At 38.2% G+C, this 21,050-nt stretch overlaps 2 protein-coding genes across 2 annotated transcripts; both read right to left on the bottom strand.

Annotated features, from left to right (window-relative positions):
• Positions 1-2,566: 2,566 nt before the first annotated feature.
• LOC104115415 (O-fucosyltransferase 37) lies at positions 2,567-6,022 on the bottom strand. The gene is given in 7 exon segments (XM_009626041.4): positions 2,567-2,628; positions 2,630-2,839; positions 2,927-3,185; positions 3,273-3,556; positions 3,655-3,744; positions 3,891-4,059; positions 4,146-6,022. Coding segments are annotated over 7 exon segments (1,683 nt in total). The 5' UTR covers positions 4,784-6,022; the 3' UTR covers positions 2,567-2,595.
• Positions 6,023-6,166: 144 nt separating this feature from the next.
• LOC104115413 (adenylate kinase 4) lies at positions 6,167-10,473 on the bottom strand. Its single transcript, XM_009626040.4, has 6 exons — positions 10,064-10,473; positions 7,838-7,983; positions 7,579-7,698; positions 7,299-7,466; positions 6,906-6,995; positions 6,167-6,460 (listed from the first exon to the last, which is right to left on the bottom strand). Exons 1-6 carry the CDS (start codon positions 10,170-10,172, stop codon positions 6,362-6,364), a joined length of 732 nt encoding a protein of 243 aa, XP_009624335.1. The 5' UTR covers positions 10,173-10,473; the 3' UTR covers positions 6,167-6,361.
• Positions 10,474-21,050: the final 10,577 nt, after the last annotated feature.

Below are 21,050 nucleotides of genomic sequence, written 5' to 3'. Positions count from 1 at the left end.
GTTTTTGCACAAACATATCAAATTGTTTTTAAGAATGTTTACTGAAAACTAATTTAAGTGCATATCTTTCTTTCAAAATTGTAGTTCAAAACTCAATATTATTAATTTCTAATTATTCAGTTTCTAGATTCTTGAAATTTTTTAAAATGTCAAATATAGTGCTATCTTTCTTTTTCTTTTTCTTTCTTGAAAACAGACATTTATAATATATGATGTCGGTTTCACGATATTATGCTACAGTTTGCTCAAGTGACTTAATTTCACTTTGTTGATTTCAATTGATATTTTAAGAACTAAACAAAATTAGTGATCTAGGTAGGTTGAACGCGAGTTATCTATATAAGTCTACGTATTTCATCAGTCAATAGTTAGTTGGTTAATCATTTTAAAGAATACGAATTCAGTGTTGGAATTAAAACATAGAAACTAATCCATATATCAAGTGAAATTGCATTTGCGTTTTGTAACTCTTTAACGCCTATAGAAGAAATGTTTTAATGTTGGGAGAAAATCATATATGCTTATAATTTAACTACCAATTTTCAATACAAATAGGTGCAAATTCGTTCAGATTATTCTCCTCCGGCTCCCCGCCCACACACACAATCGCCTTATTGTAATGGACACATTTCTATAAACTTCTATTGTTGGAACTTGAAAGAAAGGCTAGGTACTTTTTTCAAAATGTGTTTTCTCAAGTTTGTCATTACCGGATCAAATCACGTCAAGATATATGCATCAGTCCTCGAATTATTAATGTTTCAACTATGGCTGTCAAACGGGTCGGGCTGGCCCGGTTCCGGATCGGCCCAGACCAATTTTAGACCGGATCGGTGGTAAGGGGCCGGGCAGGGCTGGGTTGGGACGGGGACCGGACTGTGCTGAGTAAATTTTTGGTACCGGTTAATCGGACCTGTACGACCCGTTATGGTCAAGTCATATGGGAACGGGTTAATCAGATCGGATTAAGAAGCTATTTTTTGAATTTTTTTAAAATTTTATAAATTACGATTGTTATACAAAATACAAAATATTTTTTTTTTTAAAAAAGGCCCATCCGGAACCGTTCAGGTTAAATTTTGCACTGATAAACACGGTAAAAAATAACCGAAACCGGCCCGATAATGAAAACGGCTGGTTCCTTTTTCCTCTACCCCTGACCGGCCTGGCCCTGCCCCTTGACACCTATATCGATTATTCATTAAGATCGTTAGTTTTATAGCGACCAAAGTTGTCACAAAAATATATAAAAATATAGCGTCACAAAATAAATTTTGCCTCTCTATCCTCACAAGTTAGGAGTAAGGTTTTCGTATACACTAAACTCCTCAGACCCCATGGTGTGGGATAATACTGGCTATGTTGTTGTAAAATAAATTTTAGCTACACCTATCACAACTTTTGGTGGCGACTCAGGCAGAGTCGTCAGTTATGGTAAGTCACAATTCAAATGGCGACACATAGCACTTCGTGCAGGGCGACTTGGCACTACGTTTTGCGGTGACTGTGGAGGTCGCCACAGACGGTCGTCACTGAAATGTAGTTGCCAATTCAAACGGCGACATATAGCACTTCTCTCGGGGAGGCTAAAGAAGATCTACTTTTTGGTGGCGAGTCGCGACTGTGGTCTATGGAGGTCGCCACAGAAGACCAACATCGTCACTAAAAACTTTATTTTATGTACTGCTCTTATACTAACATTTCATAGAAGTGAATTGTTGAAGCCAAGTAGATATTCTTTAAACTATTACTTTTCTTATAGAAAATATTGGCAAATTCAAAGCATTATGTTTTTATTTTTATTTTACATATAATTTTTGTAAAACGTTTCCGCTAAGGTTTGGACCAATGCCAATGATAATAAATTTTTGTGCACAAAAAGCAGGAGCAAAGCTAAAGTAGCAATTATGGATCCGACAGACCCAGTAACTTAAACCCACTTATTATGTATAAATAATTTATCACGAACCTAATAAGTTGTCATATCTTAATTTTGGAACCCATAAACTTAAAAATTTGGCTCCTCCGTCTCTTCAAATATGAAACACTAGTTGGAATGAGCATGCAGTCAACTTTCAGTTTCCTATATTATTTTCACTTAACAGATTCATTTTTGGAGGGAGGGAGCCGCGGGTCTATCGGAAACAGTCTCTCTACCTTAGGGTATGTGTAAGGTCTGCGTATAAACTACCCTTCCCAGACCCCACTAGTGGAATTATACTGGGTTGTTGTTGTTGTCGTTGTTAACAGATTCATTTTTATTCAATTCTTATTTACTAGTTACGTTCTTCTGTGACGAGGAATAGATGCATTTCTTTACTTTAGTTAGTGCAATGCGATTAAAGTGGAAAAGACTCCACTTTACTATTAAGAATATGTGCCAGATCTGTGTAAAGTATAACGTTTTAGCCTTTACCTTTGTCTTAGAAGTTGTACCCTTACTTTAAATACTTTCTCATATCCTTTTGTTTTACTCTACAATACTGATTTATTATCTGACTAGTCCCCATACTGCTATTTTAGACTTGGCAAACTGGAAATTTGACTGTTAAAACTGGAATGACCATTTGCATACAAAATTTTAGCCCCAGTGATCTAAATTGTTGACACAGAGATATGTCTATTATGGCTTGCACATACACTCAGGGACAGGATATGCTATTACATCTCTGTCAATCTTCTTCGTCCTCGGCTCAGGTTGCCCCTGACTTTTCCTGTGCAGTTTCTTTATTATCCTTTTGAATTCTTCCTCAGGTAAAGATGGATCTTCAAAGAAAGGCAGCATCATTCTCTTGTTTGGCTTTATGTACTTTCTGTGTCCTACATATGCCCTATGTCCCTGACCACCAAAGTTCAAAAAACAATCAGCATTGTCCAATGTTAAAAAAATCAGTAAATAAATAACAAGTCTATTGCTACTTAATACCTCGAGAGCTCGGCCCATGTTACCTCCATGGGAATTGATGAAAACATCACTGCTCAAAGACACAATGTAGTCGATAGCTGCCAACATTGAAGATTTTTCCAAGTATGGAGTGAGCTCTCCATTTCGCTCCAATGTATGTTTTGTGACTAAATTTGGAAACTCCTTTTGTAGAGGCTGCATAGCTTGCGCGCCTCCAAAGGGTTCTCCTCCAGCAACATATATATGAGCGCTGCTTGGTACTCCTAAACCATTCAGAAATCTGTAACATATAATGCCCCATTTGAGAATGATTTTAGGTCATTTTAAAGTATAACAAAACATGGTCAAGGACTTAAACAAATTTTACCTTGCCATTTCTGATGCATTTAAAGGACAAAGTCCTGCAAGTCGCCGTTGTGCATGAGTCATGTTCAACTTGCCAGTGAGGTATTCAGGGTGAGATTCCCTTTCTCTACTTATAATACTGTCAAATTGCTTGCCTAAACCGGTAAGACATCCGGTTCGGATCCAAACATCCTTCTCTAATCTGAGATGGATAGCAACATAAGGACCTTCAATCCACATTCTTCTAGCTATCTGATAGCTTAGCTCCCTAATTGGAGTTGCAAATCTTAATGCATGGAATGCAACCTGTGTTGCAACAAAACAAGGAAGTTACTTCCTCAATTTTTTTTAACTACTTAGCTTAATCACTAGTTCAGAAAACAAGCTGCAGTTCGTTGTATTACCTTGCATTTGAGCTTCTGCAAGTCAGGTGGAAGATTCTTTGAGAGTTTAGAATCTAATCCTTTCAATATAAGCAGACCTTCTTCGTTTAGCTATAAAATTAAATGTAACATAAAGTTATGACTAAATTGAACGGACATAACAAATTTAGACAATAGGCAATGCTAAAATCAGGATGACCAATTCACTACTCAACTCAAGTATTAGTACAGCAAAAGGAGCAGTTTCAATTTCTTACTTGTTTGAGAAATCTGGCTCTAAGCCAGAGCGGTGATACATGAAAAGGAAGTTCACGATTGATAGTCTGTTTAGAAACAAAATGTGTAGATGGCAATGATGTCACAATTCGAACATCAGCTTTCAAAGTTTTCTTGAAATGTTCAACATCGAATATATCCGAAAATTCACTGCACACAAAAGTAAGTACTTATAATCTTGAAAACCAAATGAGTCAAAACAGTTGAAAAAAACCAAGGGGAACTTCATATTTTACCTATCATCACCCCAAATGTGATTTACTTGCAAAACAGGAACAACGAGAGCAGCTCCAAGAATTCTTGCTATGACAACTGCATCAACAATCTGATTCCTTTGCTGATTCAATCCTCCTGAAGCAACAACAACCAAAAAATTCCTCCTCTCTTTGGAAATCTTTGCAGAGGCTTTTCGATACTTGAGACTGAAATCCAAACAAGGGATGTATCCCTGATTATCTGGTTGTTTCCAGAACTCTTTTTCCTCCTCGGAAATATTTCCAACCGCCCCGTGAGCCGGAAGCGGCACCATTGCTCCAGTAGATAGAGTAATTGGGTCATCTTGAACAGAACCTGATGCTGCAGCCAAAATAGAGGCTAATAACAGAGGAGAAGAAGAAGTCTCAGGGCATGGGACTGAATTTTGGAAAAGGGTTGTGAATGTGAGCATCAAAATGCCAAAGAAAGTGAGGAAAATGAGCAGAGAGAGGAAACAGAAAGAGAGAAATGGAGATGAATAGAGATGTGTTTGGGTGTTTCTTGAGTTCCTTTTGGGTGAGTAATTGAGGGAATTGAAGGGAAATAGTGAGAGCAAATGAGTGAAGAATGATGGGTTGAGAGAGATGAATGAGCTCTTGGAATTTCTTGTTCTCGCCATTGAAGATTCTCTGAGAAATTTACAGAAGCTCTTGTGGAAGAAAAGCAGAGAAATGTATTCAGGTGAAGATGGTTTTCTAGAGACAAAACTGTGGAATAACAGAAACTTGAAGCGTAGTAAATCAGAGAACTGATGAAGGGGAGATTTTGGTCAAGATATTATTTGCCGTTAAGTTGGTTACAAGATTCTTTTCTCCGTTTCCCGCCAGAACTTAACCAACTGTATATTGCAGTTTTCCCGTGTACGACTATTTTTCTAAAAAGAGTTGCAAATTGCAAAGAAACCCCTCTTACTTCTACTTATTGAATATTGTAGACCCTTAACTTCCCTCGAAGAGGGTAAGGGTGGGAGGGAACTAAAACAAATGAATGACCAGAACAAGGGAAGCCTCCGGAGACGATTTTTGGCAACATAACTGCAGGTGAACTTCTAGTAGCATTTGCAACTCTCACACTCAAATTTTCTGGAGCTCTGTTTTTTTATTACTTCACGGTTCCTTCACTCTCAAAGATGGACAATTATCTACGCATTCGATGTTCTATGTGAGATTTGCATCGATGGTGCAGCCTCGCAATCATCATTTTTAGGTACTTGCCGGCGAAGGAAGACATGGCAGCTTCTATGACTTTCTTTTTCTACTTGCAACTGTTTCCATCGGAGAACAATTACTAGTATAATCTTTACATGCTCAATATGTACTTACAAAAGGCTATCGTTGAGAAAAGATCAAAGTTAGGATCGACTAAAACTGCATTAAGTCGTCTTCTCTCAATTTTGACAACCCATCCTTAATGGAGCGCAGGAGGTTGAGATACGCAGGCAGAACACATTTTTCTTACTTGTAATGGGGCACAACCGCCATCTAATTAAAGGTTATTCAGACAATTTTTGTGCTGTATAATACAACAAAGTAATAAAAATCTAATTGAAAACATGCTACACTAGTTTCAGCAGACAAAATAGCACTATACCAAGAAGCGCCTTGTCTGAATTGCTTGGAACTATAAAAAAAGTTAGGCCAATAAAGCAACCTGCAAACACCTAGAACATAGTTTCTTCTCGTGATATCTTTTTCATATTGGTTAGAGCTTAAACCTCTTGAAACATTATTTCAGGGGAAACAAACTGTTTTCTTCTAAAAGAGGGCAGCTAAGAGAGATGCTTTTGTGGAGCAACCTGTAAATGATAAGTCTGTTGACAGATAAACTAATGTTTCATAAAAGCAGACTACTGAAAATAACATTTCCAGAACCCAGAAGCCGTTTCAGTTACCCTCCCACACACTCGAAAATCGTGGCTCCTACTTTGCATCTTCTGTTACACTCCTCTGAATTCAATCTGGCTCAAAAGAGTAATAACTTTGTGCAAATTCCTACGGCACTCTGCAAAAGCTCACTAGATTTCAATGTTAAAAATAAAATAAATACACCATCTTTGTGATGTTCATAAGGGGTTGGTACCAACCTAGTGCCATAAAAGATAAATAGCCAAGTCAGTCACCTAGAAATATAACGGGTTAAACCAAAATTCAGAGTTCAATTTTCTAGCCTTTAAACAAAAAAGTTTGGCATCCTTCGATCAGGAGAGAGCTTTCTTGACTTCATTTGTGACCATCTGTGGTGGTTTCTCCGCAGGAAGATTCACTACATTACCCTTCTTGGCGTAGTAGTCAATGACCTGTACATTAAAACAAAACAGCTTTAGCATGAGACAGAGACTAAAGTAGAGCCCAAACAGACAACAAAAATGGATCATTGGCTTTCACATGTATTGAACTAAAATAAACAAACATTATTAGGTCAAATGACTGCTATACCCTGTGTATATAATCTTTGTCCTAAAATGAAAGGCTATAATCAATTGCAAACTGAAAAATCTCTCTTTTCAACACTTCGAGTGACAGAGTGGTAAATGTTGCCAAATCTCGTATACATTATGTTAGATTCCCAAATGCAATTCTTAGTCTGGACATACTTTCCCCAAAGGAATCCTACCTACTCAGTTCATTCAGGGCTTGAATATTAGATTGAGATCAATTCTCTACCAAAGCAACTAGATAAACAGATGATTTTTCCTTTTTTCCCCTTTCTCCCACAATCAGAAGAGATAAACAGCTATTTACCGGCTCAGTTTGCCTATGGAAGCCTTCCAGCCTTGACTTGAGAACAGCAGCAGTATCATCTTTACGTTGTATCAAAGGCTCTCCAGTGACCTTCATGAAGACAAATAAAATTTAATTAGATTCAGATGTCAGAGCTTCCTTTTTTTTTTTTGTGGAGAAAGTCCTTAATATAGAAAGTTATGAAACTAAGTTTTTCTGACAGAATATAAGTTGCATAGCAGACAATAACGATTATAAAATTGTAAACAAACAATTGCTCAGTCTTTGCAGACACATTACAATGAACTACTTCAGCAAAAAGACTTCTTCTTTATTTTTGATAAGTTAGAGAGGAACAACAGTATTATCAGAACAGACCAATTAAATAAATAAATTTTGACAGTATTATCTTACATCATCTACCCCAGGTACTTTTGGAGGTGCAAATTTTGTATGGTATGAACGACCACTAGCTGGGTGGATCCAACGTCCGGTAATTCTCTCCTCCAAGATGGCATCATCAATCGCAAAATTAAGGACCTTATCAATTTTAGTCCCTCGATTTTGAAGCATCTCATCAAGCTGCAATAAGCAGAGAACGACATGATTTCCTACTACAAAGATTCAAAGCTGGCAAGAATTGAACATAAAGACAATATAAGCATAAATAGTCATGGATTAACAGGAAAAAAACCTTTTCTGCTTGCACCACAGTCCTAGGGAATCCATCAAGAATGAATCCTTTTTGACATGACGGCTTCTTTAGTGCTTCGTCTATGATACCAACAACCAAGTCATCAGAAACAAGTTCTCCCTGAAAAGATAGTACAAAAACAATTTTACTGAGGAAAGGAAAACCAATGTGTTCTCTCTTGTATTCTCTAGTTGAAACTTGAAAGAAGCAGGGTAGTCAGAAAACCATAATAATAATCAAAATAAACACCCAATGTGACCTTATCCATGGCCTCCTTCGCCTTAATGCCCAAAGGCGTTTTGGCAGCAACAGCAGCTCTCAGCATGTCCCCAGTGGCTAAATGACACAAGCAATACTCATCTTTAATGATAGGAGATTGCGTTCCTTTCCCTGATCCAGGTGGGCCTGCAAAATATTTCTAGTTTTTAGTTTACCTTATCAAAAAAAAAAAAGAGATCTCAACATAATAATAGTTTGGAGAGAGAAGGAAAATCTATAGAATTATCTATCACAAAAATATGGCAAAACAAAAGAGAATAATTCTACATATAAGTCCATATGATGAGAACTCAACACCCAAATGACTTCAGATTGAGCACATGGATGACATTGTTTGTCCAGAGAAACTAGAACAATGGTAAACCAGAACAGAAATATTAAAACACAATTGCTATGAAATAAATATACTAGTCAACTAGGAAAAAGAAGAATTGGTATAACTCATTAAGAATAACCAGCTCCAAACCCAATCCAAATATATATCCTTGGCTAAAACTTTCAACCACCTATATATCCGCCGCCTACGAGCATTATGCAAAAAGCTTAGAGAAGAAAAAAATGCCAAGAGACCCAAACATGAAACAGGAGGCAAATTATTGTCCAGTCTTCTCCTTGAGGCATGTGGAATCCATTGGAATGTTTTTTGCCTTTCTATTTACACTATTGAGAATCAATCAAGTCTAGGTACTCCAGACCGAAGGATGACACCCTGGTTTAGTGTTCCAAGGGTTGAGCGGGTAGTAGCTTGACTTGAATCACAAAGAGATTCCCAAAAGGAAAAACACCATAGAACATTCGCATATAGAGAGAGCACTTTACCAGAGAAGAGTATAGCTACTTCCACCCAATATCAGCAAAAAACCAAACAAGCCAACATGAAATCACTTTAAGTGTTATATACACTTGATCTTAACCTTCAATTCTTGTATCGTGAAAGCTAACAACATAAAAGCTAGGATCATTACCAAATTATCCATTACAAATAGTCAGGAAACCAGATGCTCTGGCAGAATCCCTATTTTAACTTGAAAGCTCGGTTGACTCATTACTCCTTTTAAGGAATACTATTGTAGCTTGACATAGCATATTATTTGTTTAGACTTGAAACCAAAATGCAACAGTACGGATTTAAAAATAAGCCGACACGCACGCAGGGCAGGTAGATGTTATTTGACATGGTCAAAATTCTCTTATTTTCAAAATATTTTATCTTCCATCAAGATCCCCCATGGCATCCTACTTCAAGCCAATTCCAGAAATGTTGGAAAAGGAGGCAGCACATCTTCGAGCTGAAGATTTCCCATACCAAAACAAGGCAAAGTTTTACCATTTCTACTCGCTTCTTCTCATATCATAGTTATTGCACTCCTAGTGCCTCCCAATTTCACAAACCTTTTATCACTTCTGACTTTCTAGACTCTTTCTTTTACTTTCCTAATATTCATAACCAATCTTCTAGACTTTTCAACATCTCACACAATTTTATTTGTGGATAAGTAACATCTGACACAAATGTAGTACCAAAAAGATCATATATCTATGTCACCTTGTTTTAAAAAATATAGAGAAGACTTCAGACATAGATATTAACCCAAAATACGCCTCACGACTTTGGTTCAGTGCTAAGGATACGACGTGAGAGATACAGGTAAGGCGCGTATCACAAATTCGAACAATGCCACCGACAAGGAGCATGGTAAATAATGGGAGTAAGGTAAGGGTGCAATTTTACTCTTTGATCACTTCACTTAATAAATTTAACCTATTGCAACCTGTGTAAAACAGAGATTTTTTTTCTGGAAGATCTTGTCTCATCCTCTAAACGATAAAATTCACGTAAATTCCAGAACTTTCCTCTCGTTTACAGTATGCACAATGTCCCTCCCACTCCCAAAACCCCAAGGAGCAAAACCCAACAGAAATAAACTAATCAATTACAAAATTCTGCTTAACTGAAATGGAGAAACTGTAGATCTGATAGTATTATGAGGGCAAAAACCATATAAAGTACTCAAAGAAAGAACTTTGAGAGTGAACACCACATATATGTACCGATAACACACCATAAAGCAAAACAAACAAAGTAATAAATAAATCGTGTGGATCTGATTGGCAAAAAACATATGATAAAGTAAAAGGAAAGAATTTTGACAGTGAACATCAGATATACACACAAACAAAAGAGAGCAGATGTGAGTATAATTACCAATGAGAATAAGACGTTTGTCAGGCTTGGAGGAACACCGCATGCGGCGGAGGAGCTCCGACATGAGGCTTTCCGACGGAACATCTTCTAAGTTCACGGATGTCGACATTGTTTCAATGGAGACTTGGAGTTTTGGGTGTTGGATTTCGGAGCTTCCAACGCTTGAAACTGAAGCAGGATTTTACACACAAGAATGATGCTACGTGAGGTTTACTGTTATAATGACTACTATACCCTTGAATCACTGGTTAGTCACACATATCAATATTTTGAGAAAGAAAATCTCGATATTTTGCTAAAAGACACCTTTAACTCTTAATTCGACTTTTAAAATTTGAGGAAAATATATTTGTAATCACATGTTATTCTTTTTTTTTCTTTTAAGAAAAAAGAATAGATAGAGAAGAATAAAAGTGGTCTCATAGTAAACCTTTTGTGAGTATTATATGCTTGATAAGATTCCTTTTAAAAGAGTGGATAGATTTTGTATACACAAAAATGACACTATAGACATTGAACTGAAAAGTGTACTTCCCTTTTGATTGGGTTCCAACTCCCAACGAACACAAATGTACGATGTTTTTGATCAATTCGTTTGACTTATTAAATATTTTAGCACACTTTCCACAAATCTGAAAGGTATGTATAATAATCTTATTTTGTTTGTACGTTGGATGAGTAAATTTCACTTATACTTCTTTTTGTTACGTTAAAATTATTTAATTTTGTGTTCAGTATTCAAAAGTCATTTTTCTTTCTTTTGTTACACAAAAATTATTTTACTTTGTTCTGTTTATCACAAAAGTTACCTTGGCCATATTTTATAATAAACTTAAAAAGTCTATTACGCCCTTGATATTATAAATCCTCTCATTTATATAATACTTTCTATATTATATACTATATAATATTATTTTACCTAGGTATTTTACTTATAATCAAAATAACTTTATATTATTTTATTTATAATTTTTATAATATATCCATACATTTAATTTTCCATGGCACTCAATTTGTTTAATTATATTCAAACATGAACATATTTTAAATATAAAAATAATAAAAATATTTATTTTTAATACTTATTTGAAATAATAAAAATATATTTGTTTAACAAATGATAGATTTTTATAGTCAATAAATTTTTTTTAAAAAGTTTCAAAAATACATGTGTTTAATATTGTCACGACCCCAAATTCCCTCCGTAGGATGTCGTGATGCCACCTAGTCTCTAAAACTAGGTAAGCCTATCAATGCGGAATAACAATAGAAATCTGAAATAAATAAATCTACAAATTCACATAATTGCAACTCCCAAAACCCGGTAGAAATAAGTCACAAGCTTCTAAGAATTTATCCTCAATATCTCTATATATCAGAGTTTAAAGAAAATAAGGAAGCAACATAATAAGGATAAAAGGGGAGTCCGGAGTCTGCGGACACTGGCAGATATACCTCGAAGTCTTCTCGTACGACTAATTCACTGATGCCTGGTCTGATAAGATGTATCTGGATCTGCACAAAAAGATGTACAGAAGTGTAGTATGAGTACGCCACAACGGTGCCCAGTAAGTGCCAAGCCTAACCTCGGTAGAGTAGTGACGAGGTCAGGTCAGGCCCTACTAGAATAATAAAAGATAGAGAGAAAAGTTTAACAATATAATAACAATAATGACAATGGGGATAAATCAAGTAAGTAGTATATCACAGTTTAACTACACAGAATAAGGGCAGTTAACACCTCGCGGAAGGAAGAAAAATACCAAAAATAACCAAAGACAATGCAGCCATAAAGAAATATCAACAAAGGCACTCCCGTAGTCCCAAATAATAAATAAATTCACAATATCTCATTTTCTTATATCACCACGGGAGCCTTCACATTAAGTTTTAAAGAAAATATTTTTCCCGAAAAAGCATCCCGCGTTTTAGCCACCCTTATCACACGGCATGACTTCTAGTAGTTCCCTTACTGGCCACGCATATTAAGCCACCCTTATCTCACCGCATGCGTTTTAACACCCAGACCTTATACCATCGCATGCGTATCAATATCACAATATATCACAATTTGTATCTCAAGTGCCCAAATATTTTAACTTGCCAAAATAAATCAACAACAATATTTTTTCACAATAAAGAGCTCACGGCTCATGCCAAAATAAATCAATCACAATATTTTCCATAATAAAGAGCTCACGACTCCATCACAATGAGTACGAAAATCTCATAAAATATTCAGCAAAAATAATATTTCACAAATTTAATACCTTGTCTAAATATCAAAATTTTAAATGTAAAATACTTTATTTTTAATAATATTTAAATTAATAAATCCATCCTTCAAGTAAATGCACGGAACAAAAGAAACAGAGTTTCAACTAAACAGGTAAAACACTTAGCAGAAACATGTCAGGTAAATTTAAAATATGAAAATATATTAATGATGATGAATATAACAAAATAAAATAATTTAATTAATATGCAATAGTGCTCTACACAATTTAATGACATAATCTTCATTATGTAGCCCGTGTACATACTCGTCACCTCGTGTACACGACTTTCAACACATTAACATTTTCGTATCAATACCAATCCTAAGGGAAATTTTCCCCACACATGGTTAGACAAGTCACTTACCTCAAACCACGCTTAATCAGTCAAGTAGTATGCCTTTTCCTCAATTTTTCGACTCCGATCGGCTCGAATATAGTCATAATTAATTCGATTCAATCAATACAAATTATAGGAATAAATTCCATATGAAAATATAAATTTTCTAACAAAATTCAAAATTTAATCCAAAAATTGCCTGTGGGGCCCACATCTCGAAATCTGACGAAACTCATAAAATCCAACAACCCATTCAATTATGAGTCCAACCATACTAATTTCACTCAAATCCGACTCCGAATCGACACCGAAATCTCAAAAATTCGTTTTATGAAATCTCTAAAAATATTTCCCAAATTTTCATCTCAAAACACTAATTAAATGATGAAAATAATGATATATTCATGTATATTGATCAAATCCGAGTTAGAATTACTTACCCTAATATTTTTCCTTGAAAATCTCTCAAAAATCGCATTTCCCAAAGTTTCAATTTGTCAAAAATGGAAAATGGGACGAAGCCACTATTTTATAACTTAAAGTCTCTGTCCAAGCGCTGCCCTCGATTTCCTACCCTCGATTTCCTGACCTCGATTTCCTGACTTCGATTTCCTGACCTCGATTTCCTGGCTTCGATTTCTTGAGTTCGATTTCCTGACCTCGATTTTTGACAGATGAAGGAAAAACCAGATCAGCCAAAAACCAGCAAACTCAACTTCAGCACACTCCCAACTTCAGCACACTCCCAACTTCAATTCTTGATCTGTTAACCATCTGAAACTCACTCGACGCCCTCGGGACCTCAACCAAATATACCAACAAGTCCTAAAATATCATACGAACTTATTTGAAACCTCAAATCACATAAAATAACGCTAAAATCACAAATCATCCCCCTATTCAAGCTTAAGGAACTTAAGAATTTCCAACTTCTACATTCGATGCCGAAACCTATCAAATCAAGTCTGATTGACCTCAAATTTTGCACACAAGTCATAAATGATATAACGAAGCTATAAAAATTTTCAGAACTGGATTTCGACCTTATATCAAAAAGTCAACTCCCCGGTCAAACTTCCCAAAAATTCAACTTTCGCCATTTCAAGTCTAATTCCACTACGGACTTCCAAAATATTTTTCGGACACGCTTCTAAGTCCAAAATCACCATACGAAACTATTGGAATCATCAAAACGCTATTACGGGGTCATTTATACATAAGTCGATATTCGATCACTATTTCAACTTAAACTTTAAACCTTGAAACTAAGTGTTCCAATTCATTCCTAAAACCTCACGAACCCAAACTAATCACCCTGGAAAGTCACATAACAAATGTAAAGCATAAATTGAGAAGTAAATGGTGGAATGAGGCTATAACTCTCAAAACGACCGGTCAGGTCGTTACATTCTCCCCCTCTTAAATAAACGTTCGTCCTCGAACGAGTATAGAATTATACCTGGAGTGGTGAAAAGATGAGGATAACAACTGCGCATATCATGCTCGGTCTTCCAAGTTGCCTCCTCGACTGGATGACCCCTCCTATGTACTTTCACTGAAGCAATGCTCTTTGATCTTAGCTTTCTAACCTGTCTGTCCAAAATGGCCATTGGTTCCTCGACATAAGATAGATCCTTGTCCAATTGGACTGAGCTGAAGTCTAACACATGAGACGGATCGATGTGATACTTCGGAGCATGGAAACATGGAACACTGGATGAACTGCAGAGAGACTAGGTGGTGGTGCAAGTCTGTAAGCCACCTCTCCAACTCTCTCAAGAATCTCAAAAGGTCCGATATACCTCGGGCTCAACTTGCCTTTCTTTCCGAACCTCATAACACCCTTCATAGGCAAAACCCAGATCAAGACCCGCTCACCAACCATGAATGCAACATCACGAACCTTTCGATCCACATAACTCTTTTGTCTAGATTGGGCTGTACTGAGTCGATCCTGAATCAACTTAACCTTTTCCAAAGCATCCTGAACCAGGTCTGTACCCAATAGTCTAGCCTCGCCTGATTTGAACCAACCCACTGGAGACTGGTACCGCCTACCATACAAGGCCTCATACGGAGCCATCTGAATGCTCGACTGATAATTCTTGTTTTAGGCAAAATCCGCAAGTGGCAAGAACTGGTCCCAAGCACCCCCAAAATCCATCACACACGCACAAAGCATATCCTCCAATATCTGAATAGTACGCTTGGACTGTCCGTCCATTTGAGGGTGAAATGGTGTACTCAACTCTACCCGAGTACCCAACTCTCGATATACGGCTCTCCAGAACTGTGATGTAAACTGTGTACCCCGGTCAGAGATGATAAATACCTGTACTCCATAAAGCCTAACAATATCGCGAATGTAAACTTGAGCCAGCTGCTCCGAAGAGTAAGTAGTAACCACATGAATGAAATAAGCTGACTTGGTAAATCTATCCACAATCACCCAAACTGCATCGAACTTTCTCTGAGTATGTGGGAGCCCAACAACGAAATCCATAGTGATTCACTCCCATTTCCACTATGGAATCTCTAACTTCTGAAGCAATCCACCCGGTCGTTGATGCTCATATTTCACCTGCTGATAATTTAGGCATCGAGCTACATATTCCACTATGTATTTCTTCATCCGCCTCCACCAATAGTGTTGTCTCAAGTCCTGATACATCTTTGCGGCACCTGGATAAATGGAGTACCGCGAACTATGAGCCTCCTGGAGAATCAACTCACGCAAACCATCTACATTAAGCACACATAGCCTGTCCTGCATCCGTAATACACCATCATCTCCAATAGTGACCTCCTTGGCATCACCATGTTGAATTGTGTCCTTAAGGACAAGCAGATGTGGGTCATCATACTGACGTTCCCTGATACAATCATACAGAAAAGACTGAGAAAACACACAAGCTAAAACTCGGCTTGGCTCGAAAACATCCAATCTAACAAACTAGTTGTCCAAGGCCTGAACATCCAAGGCTAAAGGCCTCTCTACTACTGGTAAGTATGCTAAGTTTCCCAAGCTCTTCGCCTTACGACTCAAGGCATCGGCCACCACATTAGCCTTTCCGGGATGATAGAGAATGGTGATATCATAATCCTTAAGCAACTCCAACCACCTTCGCTACCGCAAATTAAGATCCTTCTATTTAAACAGATGTTGTAGACTCCGGTGATCGGTATAAACCTCATAATGGACACTATACAAATAATGCCGCCAAATCTACAAGGCATGAACAATAGCTGCTAACTCAAGGTCGTGGACCGGATAATTATTCTCATGTACCTTTAATTGTCTGGATGCATAGGCAATCACTCTACCATCTTGCATCAACACTACACTGAGACCAATGCATGACACATAACAATACACAGTATAAGACCCTGAACCTACAGGCAATACCAATATTGGGGCTGTAGTAAAAGTTGTCTTGTGCTTTTGAAAGCTCTCCTTACATTCCTTGGTCCACTTGAACGGAGCACCCTTCTGGGTCAATTTGGTCATAAGTGCAGCAATAGAAGAGAAACCCTCTACAAATCGGTGATAGTACCCCGCCAAGCCAAGAAAACTCCTGATCTCAGTAGCTGATGACGGTCTGGGACAACTCTGCACTGCTTCAATTTTCTTCGGATCTACTTGGATCCCCTTGTTCGTTACCACATGACCCAAAAATCCAACTGAAGCAAGCCAGAATTCACACTTTGAAAAATTTGCATACAACTTCTTTTCTCTCAAAGTCTGAAGCACAGTCCTCAGGTGTTGTTCATGATCCTCTCAATTTCGGGAATACACCAGAATGTCGTCAATAAATACAATGACGAAAGAATCAAAATAGGGCCGAAATACACTATTCATTAAGTGCATAAATATTTTTGGGGCGTTGGTCAGCCCAAAAGACATCACCAGGAACTCGTAATGACGATACCGAGTCCTGAAAGCAGTCTTCGGGATATCTGGTTCCCGAATCTTCAACTGATGATAGCCTGAACACAAGTCGATCTTAGAGAACACTCTAGCACACTGAAGCTGATCAAATAGGTCATCAATACGTGGTAATGGATACATGTTCTTCACTGTAACCTTGTTCCGTTGGCGGTAATCAATACACATCCGCATAGAGTCATCCTTCTTCTTCACAAATAAGACAGGAGCACCCTAAGGTGATACATTGGGCCGAATGAAGCCATTTTCAAGTAATTCTTGTAACTGCTCTTTTAATTCTTTTAATTTTGCCGATGCCATACAATATGGTGGAATAGAAATGGGTTGAGTGCCCGGTAACAGATCAATGCCAAAGTAAATATCCCTGTCGGGTGGCATACCCAAAAGATCCGCGGGAAGTACATCAGGAAAATCCCTTACTATAGGAACTGACTCCACGTAGGAGTATGAATACTAACATCTCTCACATAGGCCAGATACACATCGCACCCCTTCTCAACCATTCGTTGAGCCTTAATAAATGAAATAACCCTTCTAGGAACAAGATCCGAGGTACCTCTCTACTCTAGCTGTGGTAGACCTGGCATAGCCAATGTCACTGTCTTGACGTGATAATCAAGGATAGCGTGATAGGGTGACAACCAGTCCATGCCCAAAATAATATCGAAATCCACCATACTAAGTAATAATAAATCAGATCTGGTCTCAAAACCACTGATAACAATCAAACACGACCGATCAGTCAATAATAATAGATTCACCCACGGGTATAGATACATAAATAGAAGAACTCAAAGAATCACGTGATACGCCCAAATACGGGAAAAATAAGATGACACATAAGAATAAGTGGAGCTTGGATCAAATAAGACTGATGCATCTTTATGACAAATCGGAACAATACCTGTGATAACAGAATCGGATGCAACTACCTTCATCCTAGCAGGAAGGGCATAATATATGGCCTGGCCTCCCCCTCTAGGGCGACCTCTACCTATCCGACTTCCACCTCTAGCTGGCGGTGCAGGTGGAGTAGCAACTGGTGTAGTAATCATGGACTCAGAAACCCGAGGGCCCTGTGGAATGGGTGGGGCCTGAGAAATTTGTGAAGGTGCACCCCTTCTTAATCTGGGGCAATCCCTCATTATATGACGAGTGTCACCACACTCAAAACAAGCCCCCGGAGGACGTGGCTGCTGGGACTGGCTCGGACCTGATCGACTGGACTTTCCGCTGAAAGCACTCCGTATAGGAGGTACAATAGACACTAGCAGTGCATAATATAGAACCTAGGGTCTGGGAGTAGCCGGACTAATGTTGGAAGTGCTGAATAAGTAGGATGTCTCACATAGCCTCTACCATGATGGGCTGCAGCTAGGGGCACGAGAACTATTATATGTGCCAGAATCCCGAGGTCTCTTAGCTTCCCTATCTTCTCTCTTTCGAGTCCGCATACCCCCAAACTCCTAGCAATTGACACCACCCGTTGGTATGTGATGTCCATCTCCAGTTCTCGGGTCATACTAAATCTGATACTATAGTGGACCCCTCGATAAATTGACGAACCCGCTCTCGAACAGTAGCAACCAAGGCTGGTGCATGCCTAGCCAAATCACTGAATCAGACCGCATACTCTGACACGGTCATAGCACCCTGGCGCAGCTGCTCAAACTTAGCGCGCCATGCAACCCTAAGACTCTGAAGAACATACTCCCTCAAGAACATATCTGAAAATTGAGTCCAAATAAGTGAAGCTGCCTCAGCCAGACTATCTAACTCATATGTCCACCACCATTGGTAGGCCGCTCCTCTAAGCTGGAATGCAGTGAAAGAAATCCCGCTGGAATCCACAATACCCATAGTATGGAGGATACTGTGACATTCCTCAAGAAAACCCTGAGCATCCTCTCAAGCTAAACCGCTGAATTTAGGAGGGTGGTACTTTTTGTACCTCTCGAGCCTGAGCTGCTCCCCCTCTGAAACTGCTGCCCTAACCTCGGGCCGAACTGGGACAACTGGTTGCACTAGTATAACCTCTGGGCATGGTCAACCTAGGCACGTGGCTCTGGGGTACCACGACGGGAGTTTGTGCTCCTCCCCCGGCCTGAGATGTGGCAGGAGCAAGTGGAATTAACCCTGTCTGAGCTAAAGTGCCAAACATGCTCAAAAACTAGACAAGAGTCTCCTGAAGTGCAGGAGTAGTAACAGGCATCTCAGGTGCATGTTCTCCAACTGGAGCTACTTGTGGTTCCTCTGCAGCAGCTCGTACAGGTGCTCTGGCTGCACCACGTGGTCTTCCACGGCCTCTGCCCCGGCCCCGGCCTTGGCCTCTTGCGGATCCAACAGGGGGTGCGGGTGTCTGATCATCGGATCCAGTTGTGCGTGCCCTCACCATCTGTGAGAGAATAGAAAGACAATGGTTTAGAACTTCAAAGTCAACAAATGTGCACGATAAGGAATCAAAGAAGTGAACATTTTCCTAACAGTTACATACCCTCCCGAAGATAAGTACAGACGTCTCCGTACCGATCCGCGAGACTCTACTAAACCTACTTGTGACTCATAACACCTATGAACCTAGAGCTCTGATACCAACTTATCACGACCCCAAATTTCCTCTGTAGGATGTCGTGATGGCACCTAGTCTCTAAGACTAGGTAAGCCTATCAATGCGGAATAACAATAGAAATCTGAAATAAATAAATCTGCAAATTCACATAATTACAACTCCCAAAACCCGGTAAAAATAAGTCACAAGATTCTAAGGATTTATCCTCTATATATCTATATATCAGTACTCTGATGGTTGCTCTGATGGTAAGCACCCTCCACTTCCAACCAAGAGGTTATGAGTTCGAGTCACACCAAGAGCAAGGTGGGGAGTTCTTGGAGGGAAGGATGCTGGGGGTCTATTGGAAACAGTCTCTCTACCCCAGGGTAGGGGTAAGGTCTGCATACACACTACTCTCCTCAGACTCCACTAATGGGATTATACTGGGTTGTTATTGTTGTTGTATATCTATATATCAGAGTCTAAAGAAAATAAGGAAGCAACACAATAAGGATAGAAGGGGACTCCAAAATCTGCGGACGCTGGCAGATATATCTTGAAGTCTCCTCGTTCGGCTAATTCATTGATGTCTGGTCTGATAAGATGTACCTGGATCTGCACAAAAAGATGTGCAGAAGGGTAGTATGAGTACGCCACAACGGTACCCAGTAAGTGCCAAGCCTAACCTAGGTAGAGTAGTGACGAGGTCAGGTCAGGCTCCACTGGAATAATAAAAGACAGGGAGAAAAGTTAAACAATATAATAACAATAATAATAATGGGGATAAATCAAGTAAGTAGTATGTCATAGTTTAATTACACAGAATAAGGGAAATTAACACCTCACAGAAGGAAAACAGAAATTTACAACTTTAAGAAAAATACCAAAAATAACTAAAGACAATGCAGCCATAAAGAAATATCAACAAGGGCACTCCCGAGGTTCCGCCTCGTAGTCCCAAATAATAAATAAATTCACAATATCTCATTTTCTTATATCACCGCAGGAGCCTTCACATTAAATTTTAAAGAAAATATTTTTTCCGAAATAGCATCCCGTGTTTTAGCCACCCTTATCACACCGTATGACTTATAGTAGTTCCCCTACAAGCCACGTGTATCAAGGCACCCTTATCTCACCGCATGCGTTTTAACACCCAGACCTTATACCACGACATGCGTATCAATATCACAATATATCATAATTTGCACCTCAAGTGCCCAAATATTTCAACTTGCCAAAATAAATCAACAACAATATTTTTTCCAATAAATAGCTCACGGATCATGCCAAAATAAATCAACAACAATATTTTTTCATAATAAAGAGCTCACGGCTCATGCCAAAATAAATCAACAATAATATTTTTCATAATAAAGAACTCACGGCTCCATCACAATGAGTACGAAAATCTCACAAAATATTCAGCAAAAATAATATTTCACAAATTTAACACCTTGTCTAAATATCATATTTTTAAATGTAAAATACTTCATTTTTAATAATATTTAAATTAAAAAAATCCATCCTTCAAGTAAATGCAAAGAACAAAAGAAATAAAGTTTCAACTAAACAGGTAAAACACTTGGCATGAACAGGTCAAGCAAATTTAAAATATAGAAATATATTAATGATGATGAATATAATAGAATAAAATAATTTAATTAATATGCAACAGTGCTCTACACAATTTAATGACATAATCTTCCACATTTAGCCTGTGTACACACTCGTCACCTCGTGTACACGACTTTTAATACATCAACATTTTCTTATCAATACCAATCCTAAGGGAAATTTCCCCCACACGACATCAGACAAGTCACTTACCTCAAACCACTCTCACAATCAGTCAATTAGTATGCCTTTTCCTC

The sequence above is a fragment of the Nicotiana tomentosiformis genome, chromosome 3, assembly GCF_000390325.3.
Source record: "Nicotiana tomentosiformis chromosome 3, ASM39032v3, whole genome shotgun sequence".
In the NCBI taxonomy this organism is placed as follows: domain Eukaryota; kingdom Viridiplantae; phylum Streptophyta; class Magnoliopsida; order Solanales; family Solanaceae; genus Nicotiana; species Nicotiana tomentosiformis.
Note: the sequence above shows the minus strand (reverse complement) of the source record. Positions and strands in the feature narration are given on the sequence as shown.